The sequence below is a fragment of the Chrysemys picta genome, chromosome 4 (genome assembly GCF_011386835.1).
Source record: "Chrysemys picta bellii isolate R12L10 chromosome 4, ASM1138683v2, whole genome shotgun sequence".
Classification (NCBI taxonomy): Eukaryota; Metazoa; Chordata; order Testudines; family Emydidae; genus Chrysemys; species Chrysemys picta.
In genome coordinates, this window is record NC_088794.1 from 53843293 (window position 1) to 53868021 (window position 24729).

At 51.4% G+C, this 24729-nt stretch overlaps 2 protein-coding genes and 1 long non-coding RNA gene across 4 annotated transcripts in view; 2 read left to right on the forward strand and 1 right to left on the reverse strand.

Annotated features, from left to right (window-relative positions):
• Positions 1-11279, reverse strand: part of TMEM9 (transmembrane protein 9) — an 18423-nt gene extending 7144 nt beyond the window's left edge. Inside the window, exons 1-5 of the mRNA XM_065592274.1 lie at positions 11122-11279; positions 6851-6952; positions 6236-6327; positions 1723-1831; positions 682-813 (exon numbers count right to left, since the gene is read on the reverse strand). Coding sequence (XP_065448346.1) covers positions 682-813; positions 1723-1831; positions 6236-6327; positions 6851-6943 — 426 coding nt within the window. The 5' untranslated portion in view covers positions 6944-6952; positions 11122-11279. The remainder of the gene's footprint in view (positions 1-681; positions 814-1722; positions 1832-6235; positions 6328-6850; positions 6953-11121) is intronic.
• LOC103307007 (uncharacterized) overlaps positions 656-24729 on the forward strand; it is a 51627-nt gene continuing 27553 nt past the window's right edge. The window contains exon 1 of one of the 2 annotated variants that reach the window (XM_065592269.1): positions 656-795. In XM_065592269.1, coding sequence (XP_065448341.1) covers positions 752-795 — 44 coding nt within the window. In that variant the 5' untranslated portion in view covers positions 656-751. Of the gene's footprint in view, positions 796-13190; positions 13398-24729 lie in introns of those variants that run through there. The other variant, XM_065592268.1, reaches the window with a different exon arrangement.
• On the forward strand, positions 6948-11730 carry LOC135983028 (uncharacterized). Its single transcript, XR_010600521.1, has 2 exons — positions 6948-7799; positions 8685-11730. It is a non-coding gene; the product is annotated as an uncharacterized LOC135983028 (long non-coding RNA).

Below are 24729 nucleotides of genomic sequence, written 5' to 3' on the forward strand. Positions count from 1 at the left end.
CCCAATCAACTGCTGATCCCTAAAATGCAGCCAAGTGGGATCTGTCAAAGGTGGGTGTGGCCTGAGTGCAGCTCCTGGTCCAGGTGGGGCCCCTGGAATAGGGGGTCTGGGGTGAGCCCTTGGCACCCCTGCAGAGTCAAAAGGCACCAGCTCTAGTTTTGTCAGCTCCTCTATGCAGCTCTCTTGCCTCCCAGCACTGTCTGGGCCTTCACCAAATGACCTTCCTCCTGCACCCACCCCGAAGGGTATTGCCAGGTGGGGGCCGCCAGGGCTGCACACAGTTGGGAGCAGTTTGCATTTTGTTTGGATCCGATCCACAATTCAGCAAATGAAAATCAGTCCAATTCACAAATGGGCAGAACCACAAAAGTCCCCTGCTAACCGCCCCGGGCAGGCCCACTCTGGGCCCTGGGAAACCTGCATCCGCATTTCAGAGCGTCACGTGGACCAAGATCCGGGATTTAAAAAATAAAACAAAACGAAAAATTCTACATTTCTAGTTGGCATGTAAAAAGGGCCAGCCCCAGCAAGACCCAGGTGGGATGGGAGATGAGAAACATCAGCTATAATGACCCCTGGTGTCTGCCTGCCCTCGTTCCCAGGAGCTAACCCTGCTCTCTCTCCTCCTCTAGGTTCTCCTACCATGCCCACCCTCCATATCACCCGCTGCAGCCCCCTGACCTCGTTCTCCTCTTCACTGTGCAGGGGCTGGGTGTAGGCGTCTGGCTTCCGGATCAAGGGGTCGACCAGCATGAGGAAGGCCATGTACAGCAGCAGTGCCCCCACCACTGAGAGGTAGATGATGATGATGATCTGTGGGCACATCAAAAGGGGCTCTGGGACGTCGGTGGCGATTGCAGGGCTGGGGGCCAGTCAGCCTCCTGCCCAAGCCAACCCACTGACTGATGGGCTCAGGAGGAAACATCCCCGCCCTCCTCACCCCCCCCGCCAATGGGCAGCTCAGTTCATAACTATCCACAGTATGGAGGACGGGGCACTGTCGGAGCCAAGATACCAGGCTAGAGGGGCCCCTGCTGTGCTGCAGTCTGGCAATGCCTCAGTGAAGTGGACTGGGGATCCCATCCCAGCCTCCCTCCCAGACATAGGCACTGACTCCATGGGTGCTCTGGGGCTGGAGCACCCACGGGGAAGAATTAGTGTGTGCTCTGCACCTGCTGGCAGGCCTGAGAGCAGACACCTGGGGATGGCCCGGAGCGGGCTGATGATAAAAGTGGAGGGGAGTGAGACTGGGCTGATTTCTTCGGGGAGGAAAGAGGAACCAGGAGGGCAGGGGGCTTTGCATGGAGGGCTCGGCAGGGAGGGGGAGATTGATGCGGTGTTTGGGGAAGGGGGCCATGGGAGGAGCCAGGCCAGCCTCCCAAGTCATGGCCACCTCACAGCTACTCACAACAATAACAGCAGCTGGGCGCCCTGCTCCATCTCCCAATGTCGACACCCTTCCCAAAGGGGAGGGGGTCAGTGTCGTCATCCCCAGACCAGAGCCAACAAGGGGAAGAGGTGTGGGGAAGTGGGGTGGAAAGTCTTTACTATGCCCCTCCCCAAGCTGGAGGACAAGAAAGAATCCAAGCGAGGAATCCCTTCCTCCCCCATTGCCTGGAGAACAGGCATCAGGCCTCCAGAGCAATCTCCTTTGTCCACGTCCAGCCCCTGAGGTTCTGCCCAGGGGCGTGTGGGGCAGAGGCGCAAGCGACCCGTCTTTACCTTGATGGTGGTGGTGCTGCGCTCCTCATACTTGCACTCACACAGCAGGCAGTAGGCTTCCACGTCATTCCCTGGCACTGGCATCGGCTCCACCACGTGCAGGCAGTTGCTGCGTCACAAAGGAGCCGGAGTCAGCGGCGGGGTGGGGCAGGTGGCTGAGCTCCTGGCAGGTGCCTGTATTCTGGGGCCCGGAGCACGGCCAGCCGTCATGGAGAACCCTAGTGGTGATGGTAGGCAGCACCAATAGCTTGGTGGAGAACCACCAGGCCTGTCTGCGTCCAGCAGCCCCCTTTGTGCTCAGTCCAGCTGGGAGAGCTCAGCAGTTGCTCAGATCACTTTACACGGGAGGTGGCCGCGGGCTGGCTGAAGCTCTGGGTGCCCCAGATACTCGCCCCCGGAGCTGGGACTGGAGGTGGACCGCCTCAGCGAGTGCCTTGGGGTCAGGTGGCTGTGCCTCTAAAGCCACCCCACACTAATTAGCCCTCTGAGCAAAGAGGCTAAGGCCTGAATGGGCCCTGGAGGCTCATTTCCCTCAGAGAGGGGCCGGGCTGAGGCGTAGGGGTGGCTTGGGGGGAATCTTGCCCTGCTGCTGTCCCTGCTCTGGGGTTAAACAGATCCCGCAGGCTCCAGTCAGGCCAGCCATGCGACTGGCTCCACTTGCTCAGAGATCTGAGCCGGCTACAGCTTCTAGGCACCCCCAGGAGCACACGGGTGCAAACCCTGGGTTAGGTCACAAGTGCAATGAGTTTTCTGGCCTCAGCCTAGTCAGTGAATGATGTATGGTCACATGACACAGCACCATGACATGACAGTCTTTTGGGGGAGAACAAGGCCTGGCACCGTAGCTGATGTGAGGACTGAGGGGCGTGGGCAGAGGCGAGCAATGTGTGTGGAGTCCAGGGCTGGGCTAGCAGGGGGGTTGTGGGTCAGGATTGAAGGACACCGGCAGAGCAGTGTGGAGCTATGGCACAATGCAGACAGGTGCACTGTGCCCCGCTCTCCTCAGTAGCTCCCAGACCTCACCCCTTTCAAAGGCATTCAATTCCCGTGCACTGCAGGAAGAGAAGTGGCTTTGGCAGGGCATGCCAGGAACAAGCCCCAGCTCTGCCTGTCTAGGACACGCTGCTCCCTGTGCTCCCTCAGAAGCAAAGGTTGAAGCCTAGCTGTGGCCCCAGATTTTCATGTTAGCAGCACACAGTGGAGGCCGACAGCTTGGCTCATCACTGTCGCTGATTCCCACGAACCACTAAACACACACACGGGGAAAAACCCTTGACAGTGTAAATTCACTGCAGCCTGGCATTTGGGGAGGAGCACGTACTTCTTGTACATGGTGGGTTGCAGGGCTGCTCCTAGCAGGTCAGGCTCCGAGTCTGTGCCAGATATGGACTGGCTACAGAGCTTCCTTCTCAGAGAGCCCCACCAGCTGTGTTGAGTGCAAGGGCCTTTAATCCTCTGCCACACTAGCATTGCTGAGGTGAGGTTACATAAGGCATGTTACGCACCGTGCCACCTAGTGGGTGGACAGTATCATACAGATGAGCATCCCGTTGCCAGGAGGAGAATCATGGGGCAGACCCTCAGTGGGTGTAAATCAGTAGAGTTCTGGTGATCGCCACAGAGCTATGATGATTTACACCAGGTGAGGCTCTGGCCCAGAACCATTTGTTCTGGTCTCTTGTGCTTCTTCCTATTTTGTTCAGTGCACCCGGTGTGGCTGCAGCCCTCTCAGTATCAAGGTGCTTGTATTGGTATAGTTATGCCCCTACAAGAAAGGGAAGAAGCTACCTAGGTAAAAGGCACCTGTACAGCAGTTTAGCTGGGTCTATGCTAGGGGCTGCTCCGATTTAATTAGTTCTGGTGAAAAACACCCTCTTCCCCCTTGTGGAAATAGTCAAATCAGTGGAAAAAAAACAGTAGCTGTGGCCTATGCCAAGAGAGAACTGGTGCAGATAGACAGGATCCTGGTGAGAAACTAGCTTCACTGACCTGATGAGTAGAAATTATGAGGCTAAGTAGCTCTAACTTACTCAGTTAATGGCCCATCATTGTAATTTTCAGCCCCTCAGTCCTGTCGCTCTCCTGACATAAACTAACAGATCTCTGTGCCTAGGCTTGGCACCATTAAATTTTTATTTTTTTATAATCTTGACAGATAATAGCGATGTTGATTCTGAAGCACTTTTTTCAATTTTTAGTGATTTAAATGTTCACAGTTGCGGGAAATCCTGGAGGGGGCAGACAATAATTATTTAATGACAATAGATGTTGAGATTCAAAAAGTTAAAGCTACCTAACTGGTGCCCTGCTCTAACTCCAGCTTTACAACACATTTTAAGGTGGGACTCTAATGAGCTCTCAAGGAGCATTTTTCTTACTTTGCCTGTCTGTACATTTCGATTACTATTGATGGAAATATTCTGTCCTTGGTTTAGGTGTGTCTGGCGAAACTGATGTTTACTTACATTTACTGATAAGAAACAACATTTACAGATAAGCAAAGTAAGAAAAATGGTCCTTGAGAACGGATTAAAGCCCTGCCTTCTGAATGTGTATGAAACGTGTTATAAAGCTTGAAATCAAAGGCAACGGAATGACAAGGAAAAGGAAATGATTCAGCAAAATGCCTCCCTGTAAATGAGTCAGCAAAATGCCCCATATTTTAACAGAATAAAGTCTCACCCCATGCCCCCAAGGGTGTGAAATATACACTGCTATGTAAACCAGCCTGAATACAAGCACAAAGAGGTCATTAGATAAGGAACAGTCTGCTCACTGATGCTCAAGGGCCTTTGTTCAATCCAGGTTGCAGCTTCAAAGTGATCATGGCCCTGTGCAGACACCCACAGAGGACACCCCCGCAGCGCCGACACTTTCTTCTTAGCCCTGGGATTTGGCAAATGGCGTTAGCACTCAGGAACGAGCCAATTACAGAGTTGCTGAGAGTGCAGGTATGAGATGGTTAGGTACTGAGCTGGTTTTTCCTCTTCCACCCCCAGCTCTGCCAGTGTACCAGGCCACAGCCCCCCCGCTATGCCAATCATGGGCCATTGTGAGACTGCAAATCCCACAGATGTGCATAATCCAAACAAATGGAGTGCAGGGAAAATGACTAATTCTGAACATAAGCAAGGGAGCTGATCTGATTCTCTGCTCAGGGTAACTGAAGTCAGTGGAGTTACCCCTGTATTACAGAGCAGAGAGCCAGACTTGCGGCAAAGTGTGAATTGCTCCTGAAAGCCATGAATTTATCCATCTGTCTACTTATGGGATCCTCACAACTGCAATATCTGTCACACATAGGTGAATGTAACCCCACTGTCACCCGAAGGTAGGGAAATATTATCCCCATTGTACAGGTGGGGAACGAAGGCCCAGAGAGATAAGTGACTTGCTCAAGGTCACCAGGAGAGTCTGTGGCAGAACAGAGACTTGAACCCTGGTCTCCTAACCCGCCCGTGTAGGGTGTTCAGATATCACCAGTGGTTAAAGTGTTTGCAAGAGCCATGCTTTGTTCAGCATCCAGTTCCCAGCCCTTAAAGGCACAGCCCCAACCACCACACAATTTAGTGCCTTAACCACAATGCCATGAAGAAGCTGAAGTTGGTTCTTTGCTTCCCTACTTCACCTCCTGTTTGCAACAGAAAGCTGATGACTTCAAGCGGGAGGTGATTCTTCTCCTATCTGTAGAGGGCACCCTCTGCATAGGACAATGCCCTGCAGCTGTGCAAGACAGAGATGCTGGGGAAACAGCCAGGCTGCCAACTTCAGTAACCAAAGAGCAACCCAGAGAAGGAAAGGCCCTGTGGCCTTTGGGTATGGTACAGATACACTTATTGCAGTGGTGCATTGTGGGTATTTTAAACCGATCAGGTGGATGCATCACATGTTTAGGTTCTTTCTTCTCTCATTCTTTATTATGCAAGGTGGTCTAGTGGTCAATTCAGGGGATTAGGACTCAGGACTCCTGGGTTCTGTTCCCAGCTCTGCCACTGGCTCGCTATGTAACATTGGCAAGTCACTCCTCAGCTTAATGCCTCAGTTTCCCCATCGGCAATATCTAGCTAATGATACTTTGTAAAGTGCTTTGAGAACTACACTAACAGCTCAGCTGTTCCAGGGGAGGGGGTTAAGATGGTACTAAAGCCTTTCCGCTGTCATCCTCAGAGCACAAGGGCTACAGGATACTAGGCTCTCCAGAGGGTGCAGGGCCATGGAACTCCGTCTGCCAGACTCCTGTCTCTCTCTAGATGAGCAGAGTGCCCATCACCATGCGGTGCAGAGACTGGTGGTGTGTAAATAGCTAGCAAGGGCTCAGCTAAGCAGCTCCACCCAGCACGAGCTGTTACACATGGTCTCTGATCTATTTCCACTGCAGAAGGATGGAACCCAGTTTCAAGCCCAAAACCCTTGAACCTCAGGGGTGTCAGATCCAGGTCCAGGCTTCCTGGGTCAAGCCCCTTGTTATTTTGACAGGGGAATCCCACACGCCTCCCATAAGAGGGTAACTCACCAGTCTTTCTGTGACACATTCTTGTTGTAAATGTGCCCACTGATGTTCCGGTATGGGGGGCAGATGCACTTGCAGCGGATGTCCTCCGAGCTCTGCATGGGGAGAGGAGTTGGCATTAGTGACTGGCACATGAGCAGCTGTTCAATGAGTTCCCCCACATGGCGTGAGACGGGTGAGATGTTCCCCAATGAGGGGTAACTTTCCTTCATGTCTCTTCCTGCTCTGCATGTTTCATAGCAATGACATATTTCAGCCAGATGCCAGGAGCTCTCCAAACAGATTGTTATAGGGACTGAATCGTCCACTACCCTGGCCGTTCAGAGCTTCACTGACAGTGGGGCTAGAACTCAAATCCTCCAGCTCCAAAAACACAGGCTGAAGGAGAATCTCCACTAGCTGTTTGCGGTATAGGGCATATGACACAAAAGGTGAGCAGTTCCAATTCCATCCTGAAGAAGGCAGTGCCATACACCCCTCCCCCCCACACACATGTGCCAATTTGTTACAATATTCACCAACTTTGCAAACTTCCATGAAAAAGCACACTCCCTATCGTCTCTGTCACCTTAGGCTGGTGACTGCATCCATAACTGTTCCCCACTCTCTGCCCCTCACCTTGCTGGCCTGCGCTGGAGGTGCTAGGACACACCACGCCACTGCTGCCAGCCACAAGATCTTCATATTTTCCCAGCTGTGCTGTGTCAGCATCCCAGGAGCCTGAAACAAGGAAATAAAAGTGTGTGTCAGGGGAAGGATTCCCATCTGAAAGGGGCCAGCCAAGCCGCAGTATTTAGCTCCCTCATCTTCCCCAATCTCTAGACCCTCCTTCCACACTGCAGGATGTCCCTAGATTAGCATTTAAATTACAGTAACACCCAGATCAGGGCCCCGTTGTGCTAAGGGCTATACATACATATAGAGACAGGTGCTGTCATAAAGAGCTTTTACAATGTCAAATAGACAAGACAGGCTAAGGATGGGAGGGGAAACGGAGGCAGGGAGTGTGTTCAACTTTTGTGACTCTGTGGCAAGCCTTGCAATATTTGGTGCTTTTCTTATAGTCACAGCTCCTGGAGTCCTAGGATAATGAGGGGCTCTCAGTTTGCCTTTATTATAAAGGGAAGTTCTTAGCCCTTGGGCTCGTGGAGAAAAACTCAGAAACATGACCCCCTAAAGTCTCCAACTTCAGAAACAAAAAAAATCATTTAAAGAACATCATGATTTTAAGCCAACTTCATTTAGGAAAATAGGGCAGGGAGACCTAACTTGTGATTTCTGAACACTTGTGTCAGTGGCTGGCTAGTTCCTTTAAATGAAGTTGGTCAGGCACGCCTGTACCAGGACAGGTGCTCCCAGTTTGGCCAGTTAAGAAGGTGGTGGGCAGCACCTGGGCTATAAAGGAGCAGAGAGAGGCAGAAAGGGAGAAGGTCCCAAGGGTTGAAGAACAGTAAGAGGAACTGACCAGAGTTAAAGGCAGAATAGCAGCAGATTTGTTACCTAGTGATGTCTCTGTGCTAGAGGAGACTGAAACCCAGAGGGACAGTGCTGGGGTCTCCTGTTGGAGGTGAGAGCTTAATAGAACAGGGGGAATGAGGGATGATCTCCTAGGGAGACTAAACTCCCAGCAGAGAGGCTGGGGCAGGTTCCTGCTGGGAAGAATAGGGTGCATTCTAGCTGGAAGGAGAAGGAGAACTGAAGATGAGTCCAGGTGTGGTGAAGATGCTGGAGTGTGATATGTGCTATGCTGAGGGAAGATGGTGTGGGGTTCCCAAGGGCTATATGCACAGGAGATGATAAATGGACTGTTTTGGGACTTTGGGTTATGGATAATTTGCACTGTTCAGATAATTTGTAGCTTACTAATAAACTGGTCCCAAGAGGGATATTTATTGGGGTGAGAGAGCCTGTAGTGGAGTCCTCTGGGGCTTGAGAAGGGGTGTGGGATGGTAACCCTGGTGTTAGGGTGCCCTGTTGCTAGGCGGTGCTCTGGGATGAGGGGGAATCATTCACTGTGTGACTGGTAGTACTGGAAGTGACTGCACCAGGCCAGGTTGCCCTGCTGACCACTGGCAGGGTGAGGAATGGAACCCAAGGTCTCTGGCCTCCCAGTCTAGTGCCCTATCCACTAGACTCCACTACCTCCCCTGAGCCACACATTTCTAGATGTTCAGGAACCCAGAACTAGCTGAGTCAAAGCCCTGCATCTGAACTGCCACAGGCTTGGGGACCATTGGGACCTAGTTGCCAGTAAACTCTAGCGGAGTCCTAGCTCTGCTCTAGTTAAGGCTAAGAACTCCTTTCTGTCTAAAGACTTGCTCTTCTCGGCACTCTGACATCACTGTGGAATTGCAAAGCATCTTCCCAACTCCCTGTGACAAGGAAGGTTCTTGCTTCCAAAAATCTCACTCCATAGTTTCCTGACAGGAGTTGTCTGTGGGGTTTGTTTTAGGGCTGCAAAAACAATGCAACCCTGCAGAGTCTGCATTATCAACCCAGTGATGACCAGTGGCTTCACGAGTGGAGACTCTTTTCTCACAGAAATGGGAACTGGACTAGGAAGACCAAGAAATCAGAATAAAATAAGCTAATTCAATGGGGCCCCCTTCAGCTGCTATTGCAATAGAAGTGTTAAATATGGCCCCCATCCTGCCACTGGGCTCCTCGACGGCAGATCCAATTGCAGGAGGGAGACCTACTATCGTACTGCATTGATCACATGACTAATGAGAGCCAGAGCTGAACTTATTCTGCTTAAATCGAGGTCCGGTGATGATTCATACCCCAGAGCAGACACTTGGATTTGTTGCCATGATTCTGTCTGTGTTTAATTTGCTGTCTTGTTTCTCGTGACTCTCTATTCCAGTTGCCCTCTTTGCACTAGTGATGTCTATAGCATAGCTTAGCAGAACAGTTTATAACACACACCCTCTATGCTAGCCAAGCAGACAACATGAGTGATGTGGGCCTGATCTAACCTTATTACAGCCACTGGGAGTCTTTCCCTTGGCGTTGTTGGACTTTAGATCAGGGCCCCTGGGAGCCCAGAACGGCATTTAACATGGTCAGAAGTGCATGTGTATTAGTGCCACAGCCCTGATCCATCACCCACCAACTTCCCTTCCTCCTCTAGGCTTTTTGCAATAGTCACTGCACAATGCAGCTAGTGTTTGAGACTCAGTTTAAGTAACACTGAAAGTCTTGTGCCCCTGTGAAAGTTAGTCACCCCCTCTGTGGCATGAGAGGCAGCATTAAGCTCCATGCTGAGATGGGCTTGATGCTAAGTCACCCACACTGCTTGGTACATGGCTGAGCTTTCCTGGGAGATCTTACATCCAAGTAATGACCAGGCCTGACCTTCCTTAGTCTCTGGTTTCTCCTTTAAGACCCATTTGTGTTTCCTAGAACCTCAGACTCCCTGGCCTTTTAGTAGGGGAGATAGATCCCACCAACCAGTGTGGCTGGACCACGCAGTGCTCACTTATTGCTGGGGAGGATTTTTCTAGAAGGGACGATGTGAACCCAAAATGGCCAAGTTAGAAACATTAACACACACAGGAGGAGGCTGTGAAGCATAGCAGGAAGAGCCAATGGCTGTGACCCTGAGGCCCCAGGTGAGACATTAGCCAAACTTGTGACTCAACCTGCCAGATGGGAACCTGGGGACTGCACCCCTGTGCATGCCCGGCTGTGCTCTGGCTTACAGCAGAATGCAGGGCAGCTGGGAGCAGCCTTTGGCCCTGCCTGTCTGTGCTAGGGATATGCAGATGCCAGGGATGGAGGAACCACCCACCTTGGAGCAGGGTTTTGTCTTCTGTCCCTTTGATTAGCAGGTGCACAGTATCTCGATAAAATGCTGCGAGACTTGCCAAGGGAAGGGGTGAGCATCCATGTGGTCGCACCTACTCAGTCAGGAAACCAGCCTTCCCCCCTCCCCCTTTCTCCCCTCTATAAAGTGAGGAGTTGCCCCAGCCTTATCAGACAGCAGAAGCAGGGAAGCCATTGCTTCCAAAGCCAGAAGGGGTCCTTGTGATCATTCAGTCTGACCTCTTGCATAGCATGGGCCAGGGCAGGGAGCCCACAGCTTGCAGTTGAATGGATAGCCCTCCCCAAGCAATGAGGTCTAACACAGACTGGCAACGGAGCATGCCCCTGCAGAGAGGCACAGGGTGCTGCAGTGCAAGACCAGAGCCTAGAAACTGAACCCTTTGTTCCTTGTTCAAATGTAGGTCACCCTCCCTCACTTGTTGCTGTGGGGCTATTTTGCCCCTACTCCCCCATTTCATCTTATCACAAAAGGGGCTTCTCTCTCACTACGGAAATTGCGGCCTTCATCCTAAAAAGCACTAATCAGCTTTGGAAAAAATCTCCAAGCAAGGTGGCGTTGCATCTCTGAAGACTGTCTAGGCTGCGTGTGCTGTCAGGAAGGCCCTGAGAATCCAGTCCACGTGACAGCTAACAAGAAACTCGCCTGAGCAATGACCACGCTGTACATAATGAGCCACAGATATCCCTTGCAGAACCTACTCTAGAGCCATTAGACAGGCATGAGACAGCTAGCAATCCTTGTGCCTTTGACTCATGGTTCCGCTGCTAAGGAAGGACTTAACCTGCTGTACTTCTGGCTAGGATGTGCAGTGCCTAACAAAGGCAGCAACTCAAGCTAATTAGTTTGCAATTAATGTGCAGATTAAAATTCTACTTGAATCCATTATGTCTTTCTGTACGATCCCAATAAACAGTACGCAGACGGCTCTGCACAGCCCATGGTGCAGGCACGCAGTTACACTAACCAGTAGTCAGCATTAAGGATTGCAAACCCAAAATGCCAACTGCTGTACACAGATCTAGTTTGCATTTAAAAAAACAATTAGAATCATAAGACTCACCTTGCAGCTGAATTGATACCCACCCCAGTAGCAGTGCCTAGCAATGATGGAAGCCACGCTCCCTTACCACTGATTGGCTCCCTGCACTGATACTCTCTGGTCTGTGTCATAACAGACATCACCTGCTACCAGCCAGAAGTCCCGGCCTAGGGCTGAGCTAAGGGACTATGGATCATTTCTCAACCCTGATGTGGCAAGAAAAGGAATAGTTGCAAAATGTGAATCACTAGTGCAAAGCGCTGTGTGAATGTGATGTCAAAATGCCACATGGGGGAGGGAGGAACAGTCATCAGGGAATCGTTGCATGAAGTAAGGGGGAAAGGATGGTCTTGTTAAAGCACTAACATGGGAGTCAGGATGAGGCTCCCCACCTGCCCAGGTTTTCCCAGCTCATTCCTTGTTTGACCCAGCTGTCCTGGGAACTCGGTCAGGATGCTCAATACGCAGTCAGCTGGCCAGTTCTATGGATTCAGGATCCTTCCTGCTGCCCCAGCATTTTGTATCTCAGAGGTGGCAAGTCTAGCTGTGACTCATAGATTCTATATGCATCCGAAGAAGTGGGCTGTAGCCCACGAAAGCTTATGCTCTAATAAATTTGTTAGTCTCTAAGGTGCCACAAGTACTCCTGTTCTTTTCATAGATTCTAAGGCTACCAGGGACTGTGTGATCATCTTGCATGTAACTAAGGCCAGGGAACTTCCCTGGATTAATTCTTGTTTGAGCTTCTGGCTTCTACTCCCAGCTCTGCTACGGGCTCTGCGTGTGACCTTGGGCAAGTCACTGCCCCCATCTGCACAAGGGGAGACTGATCCTGAGCTACTCCCAAGGGGAAGTGTGTGAAGTGATCTGTGCACCTGCTTTCAGTGGGTGTGGAATCTGCTTCCTCCTGTGGCAATGGAGAGTTTTTCAGCCCAGCTCAAAGGTATTTAGGTGCCTGAAATCAATGGGAGTTAGGTGCCTAAATACCTTCGAGGAGCTGGGCCTTAGTGCTTGAGCCAGGGCTGGCTGACAGGTGCAGAGACTGACACCTCCCACCCCTCGCACAGAACAGGGACTAGCAGAGCCCCCTCCCCTCCCCACCAGTGCGCCTCGGCCCGGAAGGATGGGGGGAGAGACGGCTGGTGGTTTCCAAGGAGTCGAAGGGAGTTAGCCCCCACCATCCTAGGGAAAGTCACAGGGAGCTAGGCTCGCTGTCTTAACTCTTGTGTCTTTGGAAGCCCCACTCTCCACAGTGCTCCTGGCCTCTCCGCTGTAGCTAAACCAGGGCATTAAGTGAGGGGTTGTTTTATGTAGAAACACCCTCCCCCCCACATACACACTTCCCAGGAATTGGACTGACCCCTACCAAACCCATTGTCACCCTGTGGCCATGGAACAGCAGTGGGGTAGGACCAACTAAGCTCTGAGTTGGTTGCCTAGAAGGGAAGGCGCATAGAGCCCCTGGCACAGAGTGAGAATGGAGGACCCTGGCCTGGGGGGAGGGGGGAGAGGAGATGGGGGGCACACCCAGCCCCTGGCTGGGGGGGGGGGGGGTTGCTGCACTAGAGCAGGGGGGAGGGATAGCTCAGTGGTTTGAGCATTGGCCTGCTAAACCCAGGGTTGTGTGTTCAATCCTTGAGGGGGCTACTTAGGGATCTGGGGCAAAGATCAGTACTTGGTCCTAGTGAAGGCAGGGGGCTGGACTTGACTCGATGACCTTTCGAGGTCCCTTCCAGTTCTAGGAGATGGGATATCTCCATTAATTTAATTTAATTTTAGCTGACACGGGTGCGAGCTTGAACTAGAGAAGCACACCTAGCGTGCAACCCCCAGCGACTTCTAACTCCCCTTCAAACAGCTGCGGGGACGGGGGGCGATGGCTGGAGCGGACCTGCGGGTGGAGGCCGCCGCTCCCAGGGGCTCGCCAGCTGCTGCCCAGGGCAGCGGATCCGATTTTCCGGGCGAGGCTTCCTGAGGGGCGTGCGAAGGGTTAATGGTGCTGGCAAGTGGTGTCACCCAGCTGGGGTGGTGGTGGAGTGGCTGTGTGCGGGGCGGGCCGGGGGAGGAGTGGCTGTGTGCGGGGCGGGGGGGAGTGGCTGCGTTTGTGGGGGTGGCTATGTGTGAGGCGGACGCTCCATGGCTGCCGTGGGCTGCATCGTGAAGCTGGGGGGCAGCGCGCTGACGGAGAAGAACCAGCTGGAAACGCTGCGGGCCAAGTCCCTGGCGCGGGCCGCGGGCATCGTACGGGGGCTGTGCGGGGCAGGCGCCGGGAGCTGCATTGTGGTGCACGGAGCAGGGTAGGAGGAGGCCCAGCCGGGGTCCGGGGAGCTCTCCCAGCCCAGCCTGGCCCGGCCTGGCCCTGTTCCCACCCACCCCCGCTCTGCCAAGGCACAAACCCCCAGCGCGAATCCGAGCCAGGGAACGAGGCTCGGGCTCACGCCCAGGGGTGAAGGACACGGGGTTGCAGGGGGCTCCCCATTGCTGATCCCAGGAACAGCCGGGCTGAGGAGAAATGAGCGCCCCTAGAGGAGGGAAGTGGCTCTGTTCCTTGGTCAATCTTACTGCAGGCCTCTGGGGAGGCAGGTGTTACACTGCTCTAAACACGTGTATCCATGTAAGAGTTGTGTATAGAACCGAGGAGTCCTAATGCTTTGGCCATGATCTAACTACAGTACTAGACACTTTGCCTTATTTTATTGGAACTTGTGCTATGATTGGATCTGCTAGAGCTTTTTAACGTTCTCTTAGTTTCTATGAGGTGGGGGTCTTGATTTGCCATTCAGAGCCCTGAAACCTGTCTCCCACTCCCTTCTGATTTACCTTCTTTGCTTTACATTCCTCCCAGAATTTAAAACACAATCTCACCAAAAATCAGGTCCAGAGGACTTTTGGAGTCAGTCTTGCTTCACTGGCAAGAGGGGTTAGTTATGTGGCACCATAGCCCTGCAGCGCTTCCAGCTCTGCTAGACTACAGAATAAGAAGAAATTGAAAGTAAAAACATGCCTTCCTTATTATAATGCAGATACCCAATAGAATGAGTACACTTGTTTTTAAATACTGAACAAGAAAATCAGCATGTTTACCTTCAAAACAAACAAACCAAACAAAAACTCTAGTATAAGCAGACTAGACAATACATTGGATTAATAGAGTGGCCTTCTGTCTTGAGGCCTGGGTTCCAATTTGTCTTGCTTTGGGTCATTAGAGATAAGACTTTAGTGGTGCCATCCTAGGTTGTTTGTACACAATGGCAGGGAGAATGTCCCTAGCTTCTGTTTGCCAGAAGCTGGGAATGAGCAACAGGGGATGGATCACTTGAGGATTCCCTGTTCTGTTCATTCCCTCTGGGGCACCTGGCATTGGCCACTGTCGGAAGACAAGATACTGGGCTACATGGACCTTTGCTCTGACCCAGTGTGGCTGTTCTTATCTAACGTCCACACTTCAGTGTTAACCCAGGGTCTGCAGGACCCGGGCTTGTGGAGTCCGTGTTTCCAAGCGTCCACGCTGCATTGTAAACCTGGGCTTACAATTGCCGGGCCTGGGTCTCGCAGCTGTGCTAACGCATCCACACTGCACTATGCAGATCTTGTGACTCAGGTCTGCGGTTTGACCGATGTGCACACTGCAAAATGACAGGGCTTGGCCCTGAGTCACAGTGGGACTCACACTCTGACCACCCCCCGCAGCAAGCTCCTAGGACCAGGGTCCTGAGTGCTTACTGACCTGAGTCAGAGTAATTTGTGTGTGGACAGAAGGGGGAGTGGGGCTCCACCCTCAACCAGAGCTGGGGCTTAGTGTGCAGTGTTGACATACCCTGAGTTAGGTCACTGTGGTGTGGGTCTCTCAGGTCTAAGGAGCTTTGGATGGGACCCGAGGGTAGGAGTGGACAGTGGAAGGGGAGGGATGGGGCTGAAATAAAGATGGGCACAAAATTAGGATCTGGGTGTGGCTTTCGAACATTAGGGTTGTTTGGATCTGGGGTTTGGGATTGGGCCCCATCTGGTTATAAGGGGACTTGGGGACAGAGGAAGGGGATTTTCGGATGAGAGAGGCTGTTCCAAGAATAAGGAGCAGTGTGAAAAGAGGCTTGGAGGTGGGAATCTAGAGGTCACGGTCAAGGTTGAGGGGCATCAGCAGAGCAGTGGGATGGAGTGAGCCCAAGCTTGCCATGAAGAACATTTGTATAGGTAAGCCTTATGTGCTAGAGAACTGAGCGCTGAGTTTGGGCAATTTCTCCATAGCCAGCAGTGTCCGCAGGCTGTTACCTCCAGACAAACCCTGGTGATGCAGTGTCAATACGCTGAATACAACCTCCAGCTCTGCTTGGTGTTCCCACCAAAGACAATATGCTCTTGTGGCACTAATGCAAACATAGACATTGCAAAGCCCCATACATGGTGTGCTCTCACCCCACCTCCTGTCATAGTAGATGGGCCCAGGAGTCTAGCCAGCCTAGCTGTCTATAAGGCACCCAATAACTGCAATACTTAGCCCTGTATCCTGCCCTGGTCAGCCACCCCCATGCTCTGGGAAGCTGGCTCCACAAGCTGCCAATCCCTGATGTTCCAGGGGAAGATGGCATCCCTTGCCCAATGCCAGATAGCTGGCAGTGCAGTGCTGCAAGGCAGGCGTGAGGGAGGGGATTCATCTCTGCCCAGTGGTTGTCAGTCACCATGAGATCGGGGCTAGAAGGGCACTTGGAGCCTGGCTTACCCATGCTTGTCAGGGCTGTTTATCTCTGGGTCATTGGGAGAGTGACTGCTCACCCAACAGCATCTACTGCACTGCCATGGGTTGGGAGCTCCCCTGTGCGCTGCTGGCAGAAATGGCTCCAGGCACTTGCACACCCTCCTGCTATTGGCCCATGTGAGCCATGGTACACCATGTGTGTAGGTGTGGGCATCTCCTCACACTGGGCGTGCTGGGTCGAGGAATTAGTGGCACTGAGTGGGATGTTGCCTGTCCTTATCCCCTCACCCTGGGCCTTCTCACTACTCTGCTTCTATGACCTCCCTGGACCCAGCATGTTCCTTTCTGACTTGGCACAAGTGGGAGGGGGGTGCTGGAAGTGACTAAATCCTGCAGCTGCCTCTGGGAGGGTGCCAGGCCCAGTCAGCCAGATGTCTGGCAGGCTCATCGCAGGGTGGCATGGGCACTGCGCCCTAGGAAACTGGGTTGAAGTGAATAAATTGAGCAAACGGGCCAGGTGTATCTTGGTCTGAACATTTTAGGGTCACATTTTTAGTGGCCTGCAGCCATTTAACCTCAAGCTGCAATCCAGAAACCTTGCAGACTATGTGGGGATGGGCTGGGTTAGTACTTGGATGGGAGGCCACCAAAGAAAACCCAATATTGTGAGTCAATAGGGGGCGCCCTTCCTTTTGTTCCAAGACTGGAGCAATGCCCCAGGGGTGCTGCCCTTTGGATGCACTATAAAACCAAAGCCCCTGTGGTCATTACAGATCCCTTAGCACTTTTGGCAGGAGTAAGGGTGTCAGGCCAGGTGTCCTGGCCAGATTCCACCTTGGGCAGTTGCATTCTGCCTCCCTACAATTCCTGTGTGTTTCAGTTGCATACAGGATTTTTCCTCACTTCTTCCCCTGTCCTGTCCCGATGCATTGCTGTGCTGTACCAAACTCCTGCCCCATTTCAGTGGGGGAGGAAGCGATTCCTGGATAGAGCTCATAAGGCACATCAGGCAGCCTGAGCTGCCAGTATTTTAACATAAGGCTTCCACAAAAATATTCCCCTTTAGCCAGTGATAGACCCCAAGGATTGGGGAGGGGGGCAATTGCCAGGGGAATTTATTTATTGCCCCCATCAACAAAAATGAGACGAAAGGTCACCCCTTGGCTAACAGACTCATAAGTGTCCTTTGGCCATAAATGTTTTGCTCCTGAAAATATTTCAAGTATAGCACAGTGCTCCACTCTGGAAATGAGGCAAGAGGAACAATGAAATTGTAGGAGAGCTGAGCAGGACAATCCCCTGGGCAAAGGGTGGTATTACTAGACACCTGCAATCAGTTCCATTCCAAAGGCAGAGTGGGGGAAATGCAGGCAGAAGCCCCAGAGACAAGCCATCTCTGCTAGGAATGAATTAGCAGCATCCAGGGGGTGGGGCTCCAGCATTGGTAAAGTGATCGCCCAATCTTCCCTGCAAAAACGATGGCTGGATTTTAACAAGAGGTCCCTAGACACCCCCCGCCAGTGCACCACTGGGCCCTGAACAGGAGTGGCCCCCAGATCACATTAAGATCTTTTAGATGCTGGTTGAATCCAGGTTCCAGTTTGGCTTCCTACAGTAGCCTCATGGTAGAGTTCAGGGAAGAGCCACCAGTGCAGAGAATGACTCATGATGAAAGGTTAAAAGAGCTGACTATCGGTAAGCAGTGATACAGGGGTTCTGGCAGCAGTCTAGGAATTCCTGGCAGGTGTTAACACCCGAGCAGGAGAGGAATGATTTAGGGTGGGTCACGGGGGCATAACTAAGTATAATGGGAAGAAAGGAGAGCAGCAGAATACGGACCCTGGACTTCAGAAAAACAGACTTTGACTCCCTCAGGGAACTGATGGGCAGGATCCCCTGGGAGAATAACATGAGGGGGAAACGAGTCCAGGAGAGCTGGCTGTATTTTAAAGAATCCTTATTGAGGTTGCAGGAAAAAAACATCCCGATGTGTAGAAAAGACAGTAAATATGGCAAGTGACCAGCTTCGCTTAACAATTAAATCCTTGCTGACCTTAAACGCAAAAAAGAAGCTTACAAGAAGTGGAAGATTGGGCAAATGACCAGGGAAGAGTATAAAAATATTGCTCAGGCATGTACGAGTGAAATCAGGAAGGCCAAATCACACTTGGAGTTGCAGCTAGCAAGAGATGTTAAGAGTAACATGATTTAGTTGGGAATTGGTCCTCCTTTGAGCAGGGGATTAGACTAGATGACCTCCTGAGGTCCCTTCCAACCCTGATATTCTATGATTCTAATGTTACGACCGGGAATGTTTAGGCTGAATATTGGGAGATCTAGGTTGACAATGAGATGTATTGGCCTCTCCACAGGAAGTGCTGGAATCCCCAATGCTTGGGACTTTAAAACTATTCCAGACCAAACCCAAGGGACTCTCCTGTAAGGAACAATCCTGCGCTGGCTCCAGGAGGAGGTGGACGGGGCCTTTCCGTCTCTGACACTTGTGAATTGCTATGTGTGACGTTCCCCTCTGGTGTTGTCTGGACCAGTGATCTGCTAGGTCACTCCAATCCTTGACTCTGGGAGCCGGCCTTACTCTGCTCTGCTGTGAGAACCCCCACTCCTGGGCTGTTCACATACAGCCTTTGGCATGTAAGCTGCTCCCAGCTACTTGCAAGTGAATGGCACTAGCCAATATCTCTGGTCCCAGAAACAACCCTAGGATACTCCATCTGCAGTGTCCAGTCATGCCCACTGGACACTGTAAGCTTATATAAGTTAGTCAATTTAACAAAGAAATTGATATGTATCAGGCTTGTTATCCCAAGGGGCGCCTCTGACGTGCTTCAAACCAAATGCACTGCTTCAGGTAGAATAAAGAAACAAATTTATTAACTATAAAGATCAATTTTAAGTGATTATAAGTCAAAGCACAAGAAGTCAGATTTGATCAAATGAAATAAAAGCAAAACGCATTCTAAGATGATATTAACACTTTCAATGCCCTTACAAACTTAGATGCTTCTCACCACAGGCTGGCTGGTTGCCCTTCAGCCAGGTTCTCCCCTTTGATCAGCGCTTCAGTCGCTTGGTGGTGGTGGTGTCTGTAGATGTAGGTGGGAGAGAGAGAGAGAGCATGGCAAAATGTCTCTCCCTTTTATCATGTTCTTTCTTTCCTCCTGGCTTTGCGCCCCCCCCCCTTCAGAGTCAGGTGAGCATTTCCTCATTGCAGTCCCAAACTGCCCAAAGGAAAGGGGGTGACTTCCTTGAGGGTCTAACAGATTGTTGCTGCCTAAGCCAGTGTCCGTTGTTCCTGTGAGGCTGGGCTGGGTTTGTCCCATCCATGCCCTGACGAGGTGAGAACTGCATCTCTGTTCTTGGAGAGTTTTTGCATGGGCTTGCGTTATGCCATGAGGATACATTTTCGGCCTCATAACTATATACATGAATTTATAACCTATAACCTTACTATAACGTGACTGTAACAATTACTATAACATCACTATAACAACTATGCTCAGTGCATAGTAACAAGAAGGGTTTCTTCAGGTATGTTAGCAACAAGAAGAAGGTCAAGGAAAGTGTGGGCCCCTTACTGAATGAGGGAGACAACCTAGTGACAGAGGATGTGGAAAAAGCTAATGTACTCAATGCTTTTTTTGCCTCTGTCTTCACAAACAAGGTCAGCTCCCAGACTACTGCACTGAGCAGCCCAGCATGGGGAGGAGGTGACCAGCCCTCTGTGGAGAAAGAAGTGGTTCGGGACTATTTAGAAAAGCTGGATGAGCACAAGTCCATGGGGCTGGATGCGCTGCATCCGAGGGTGCTAAAGGAGTTGGCGGACGTGATTGCAGAGCCATTGGCCATTATCTTTGAAAACTCATGGCGATCGGGGGAGGTCCCGGATGACTGGAAAAAGGCTAATGCAGTGCCCATCTTTAAAAAAGGGAAGAAGGAGGATCTGGGGAACTACAGGCCAGTCAGCCTCACCTCAGTCCCTGGAAAAATCATGGAGCAGGTCCTCAAGAAATCAATTCTGAAGCACTTAGAGGAGAGGAAAGTGATCAGGAACAGTCAGCATGGATTCATCAAAGGCAAGTCATGCCTGACTAACCTAATTGCCTTCTATGAGGAGATAACTGGGTCTGTGGATGAGGGGAAAGCAGTGGATGTGTTATTCCTTGACTTTAGCAAAGCTTTTGATACCGTCTCCCACAATATTCTTGCTGGCAAGTTAAAGACGTATGGGCTGGATGAATGGACTATAAGGTAGATAGAAAGCTGGCTAGATCGTCGGGCTCAACGGGTAGTGATCAACGGCTCCATGTCTAGTTGGCAGCCGGTTTCATGTGGAGTGCCCCAAGGGTCAGTCCTGGGGCTGGTTTTGTTCAGTATCTTCATTAATGATCTGGAGGATGGCGTGGATTGCACCCTCAGCAAGTTTGTAGATGACACTAAACTGGGAGGAGTGGTAAATATGCTGGAGGGTAGAGATAGGATACAGAGGGACCTAGACAAATTAGAGGATTGGGCCAAAAGAAATCTGATGAGGTTCAACAAGGACAAGTGCAGAGTCCTGCACTTAGGATGGAAGAATCCCATGCACTGTTACAGACTGGGGCCCGAATGGCTAGGCAGCAGTTCTGCAGAAAAGGACCTAGGGGTTACAGTGGACGAGAAGCTGGATATGAGTCAACAATGTGCCCTTGTTGCCAAGAAGGCTAATGGCATTTTGGGCTGTATAAGACGGGGCATTGCCAGCAGATCGAGGGACGTGATCGTTCCCCTCTATTCGGCATTGGTAAGGCCTCAGCTGGAGTACTGTGTCCAGTTTTGGGCCCCACACTACAAGAAGGATGTGGAAAAATTGGAAAGAGTCCAGCAAAGGGCAACAAAAACGATTAGGGGGCTGGAGCACATGATTTATGAGGGGATGCTGAGGGAACTGGGATTATTTAGTCTGCAGAAGAGAAGAATGAGGGGAGATTTGATAGCTGCTTTCAACTACCTGAAAGGGGGTTCCAAAGAGGATGGATCTAGATTGTTCTCAGTGGTAGCAGATGACAGAACAAGGAGTAATGGTCTCAAGTTGCAAGCGGGAGGTTTAGGTTGGATATTAGGAGAAACTTTTTCATTAGGAGGGTGGTGAAGCACTGGAATGGGTTACCTAGGGAGGTGGTCGAATCTCCTTCCTTAGAGGTTTTTGAGGTCAAGCTTGACAAAGCCCTGGCTGGGATGATTTAGTTGGGAATTGGTCCTACTTTGAGCAGCGTATTGGACTGGATAGCCTCCTGAGGTCCCTTCCAACCCTGATATTCTATGAGCCTTCTGAAGACACCCAACATGACAAACTTTGCATTCGATACCACACAATCATTTTATAAAGATGAACATATGGGTGTAGGGTATTTGCCTGAGGTACAGAGCGTCCCAATATGTAGTACGGCACTTCCAAGTCCTCCCATCCACATGGCTTGTGACGCGAATCCAGACATCTTCCAGCATAACAGGCTTTGAACATAGGCGCCAACTTTTCCCAGCGCTGGTGGGTGCTCGACCCCCCCCCCCGCTCGACCCTGCCCCGACTCCACCCCTGCCCCGCCCCCATTCCAACCCCTTCCCCAAATCCCCGCCTGGGCCCCGCCTGTTCCCCGAGCGCGCCACGTTCCCCCTCCTCCCCCCCTCTCCCAGCGCTTGCTGCCGCAAAACAGCTGTTTCACGGTGGCAAGCATTGGGAGCTGGGGGAGAAGCAGGGACGCTGCATGCTCAGGGGAGGAGGTGGAGGTGAGTTGAGGCGGGGGGCAGGGAGCTTGGCTGCTCCCCGTGGGTGCTCCAACCCCGGGAGCACCTATAGAGTTGGCGCCTATGGCTTTGAATATGCTGCAGGCTGTGCCAGTTCACGTCAACCAGCCACTCTGCTTTTTCAGTACAGGGGCCGTTGTTTTCAGGGAAGCGCATGATGTCACCTGGGCTAGTTTATGCTCACACAGAGGGTGTTTCTAGTCAGGAGCGGCGCTAGGGTTTTTGCCGCCCTAGGCGGCAGCGCTCCTTCTCTGAGCATTCGGCGGCGGGGGTCCTTCCGCTCCATGTCTTCGGGGCACTTCGGTGGTGGGTCCCGGAGTGAGTGAAGGACCCGCCGCCGAATTTCCACCGAAGACCCGGAGCAGAAGCACCCCCCGCTGCCAAATTTCCGCCCAGGGTGGCAAAATGCCGCCCCCCAAATCCTGCCGCCCTAGGCGACCGCCTAGGATCGTCTAGTGGAAGCGCCAGCCCTGTTTCTAGCTATGCATGGAAGGAGTTGTGTGCAGACCCCCTGTTATCATTAATGGTTGTGGTGAGAAGCAGTTCTAACTCAGTGCTTGTTGTATTCCATGTCCCCCACGCTGTCACTGACCCACATCTAACCAAGCCCAGTGCAATCCCTGACCATTGCTCTCAGATGTATAACTAGCACTCAGTGAGGCAGCCTTGGAGCTTGGATGCAGCTGGCGGGGCTGCTGCCATTCCACCGGTTTTTCTTGGCAAAGCTAAATTAAGTTCTGAGTCATAAAGGGGAAAACAATTTGTTATCATGGTGTGTGTTTTTGTGTGTGTGTGTGTGATGTTCGGAATTTGTGCTTTTCTGTGGCTTTTAAGCTACAAAGACTTGAAAAATGTTAAGATAAGGGCAGTGCAAAGGAGTGTCTTGCGCTGTGTCTGTCACTGCTGGGGCTGGGACCCCAGGGGAGGGGGCAGCCCATGAGTAGGGATGGGGAAACCTCACTCTAGTGACCCTCTGGCTGACTCTTGGGGAGGTGTCACTGGGTTGAATCCCTCAGGAGGGACAGTGGCCGTGGTGTGGCTCCTCATGAAGACAGGATTTTGAGCTAGAAGCAGTGGGGTCCTCTGGATTAGATGAAGGCTGAGCAGGATTTCACTGATGTTAGGGGTGTATGAATTGGGGGGTTGGCTCAGTCCACTATGGAGAGGGCCCATCTCAGCTGAGTTTGGGGTTGTGATTGTCTCTGGAGGTTGATCTGGGCTTGCCTCTGCCACAGACCATCTCCCTCAATGGGGAGATCTGATGACAGGAGCCTGCTGCAGATGCTGGGTAGCAGAGAGTCCTTTGCCAATGTTGCTCCCCAGTCATCACCTTCAAACCATGTGGCACCGCTTCCTTGGATGGGCAGAAGGAGCTGAGGCCTGGAGTTTTGAGGTTCTTCCTTGAGCCTGTGCAACCATTGCAAAGCAAAATGCCCTGGACCAGGCTTGGGTTTCCATTGGAATGTGCCTCCTAAAACTGTAAAAAGAATGAGGAGTACTTGTGGCACCTTAGAGACTAACAAATTTATTTGGGCATAAGCTTTCGTGGGCTAAAACCCACTTCATCGGATGCATGCAGTGGAAAATACAGTACGAAGATATATATACACACAGAGAACATGAAAAAATGGGTGTTGCCATACCCAGCTATATTTTCATGTTCTCTGTGTGTATATATATCTTCCTACTGTATTTTCCACTGCATGCGTCCGATGAAGTGGGTTTTAGCCCACGAAAGCTTATGCCCAAATACATTTTAGTCTCTAAGGTGCCACAAGTACTCCTCATTCTTTTTGCTGATACAGACTAACACAGCCACCACTCTGAATCCTAAAACTGTGATGGTTTAATGACCACCTCAGGCAAGTGGGGAAAAGCGGTCCTGGGAAGAATGGGAGCGTGCAGCCCCATTCCCTAGTCATGGTGTTGATCAGACAAGCCCTCGTGGTCCTTTCGTAATTGCTGCATTAGCAGAGGATCAAGTAGCACTTAATGAGTGTAGGCTCTCTCAGAAAACATGCTTGAAAAGGTCGGGGGGGAAATATTTACAGCAGTCTGACATAAGCCTTGGCTGCTAATAAGTGCCAGATTCTTATTTTACGATGTCCTCTCCAGCCAGCATTTTCGCTACCCCTGCCCTCCCCTCCATGTGCCAAGTCCATGCACTGCAATGGCACCAATGGGGAGCCATCACTGAGATCAGCAGGGAGAGCAAAGGGCATCATTCAATCTCCAAGCAGCAGGATTCAGGCAACAAAAGGATTTGGAAGTCACTTGCTGTCTTGGACCCTGTGCAAAAGCAATGGCATAAACGGGGGTCTCTGAGATTAAGCTGCTCTGCTCGGTGGGGCATGCTTCCTTCCTGATTCTTCAAAACATAAACCTGTTAGATGTGTTAATTCCTCGCGTCGATACCAGCAAAGGGACAAAAACCTTGGAGGCCACTTGCTCCATGAGTAAAGACATGATGAACACAGGCCAAGACCTGCAGAAGAACTCTCTGGAGCTCAAGAGCTTGTCTCTTCCACAGAAGTTGGTCCAATAACAGATATCACCTTACCCACCTTGTCTCTCCCACTTTGGTTAAGCTGAAAAGATACAGCTGTGCGTAGCCTTTGGAACTAGATGGCTCAGGAGAGTTTTGTCACTGGCTTTGTTCATTCTCCTTCCCATCTGATGGCTGCTCAGTGAATCGGTGTGAAATGAATTCAGTAGATCTCAGCCCAGTTCCTCATCTCCCTGCCCTCCCCCACCACCATAACTGGCTGGCACAGACTTTGTTACTGCTCTAACGCTGGCAAGCCAGACACCATGATGCATATCGAATTGCTTAGTCTGTTTGTTTAACCTGTTCCCCCTGCTGCCATCCATCCTTTCCAGGTTTTGTTTAGGAGAACACAGGATACTTAATCCTGATCAAGCTGCTGCTGAGAAGATAATTAAACACATGGCAAGAGAGGACCATCCCATGAGGAGGAGGTGGAAGAAAGTGCAATTTTCCAGGGCTGGGTTGTGTGAGGCAGTTGCCTGGGGAAGCTAATTCTGCAGCAGAATTTGGAAGGGTAATATGCCCATTTCACAGAAAGGGGTGCCCTCTTTAGACTGCAGGCTCTGCAGGGCAGGAACATTGTCTT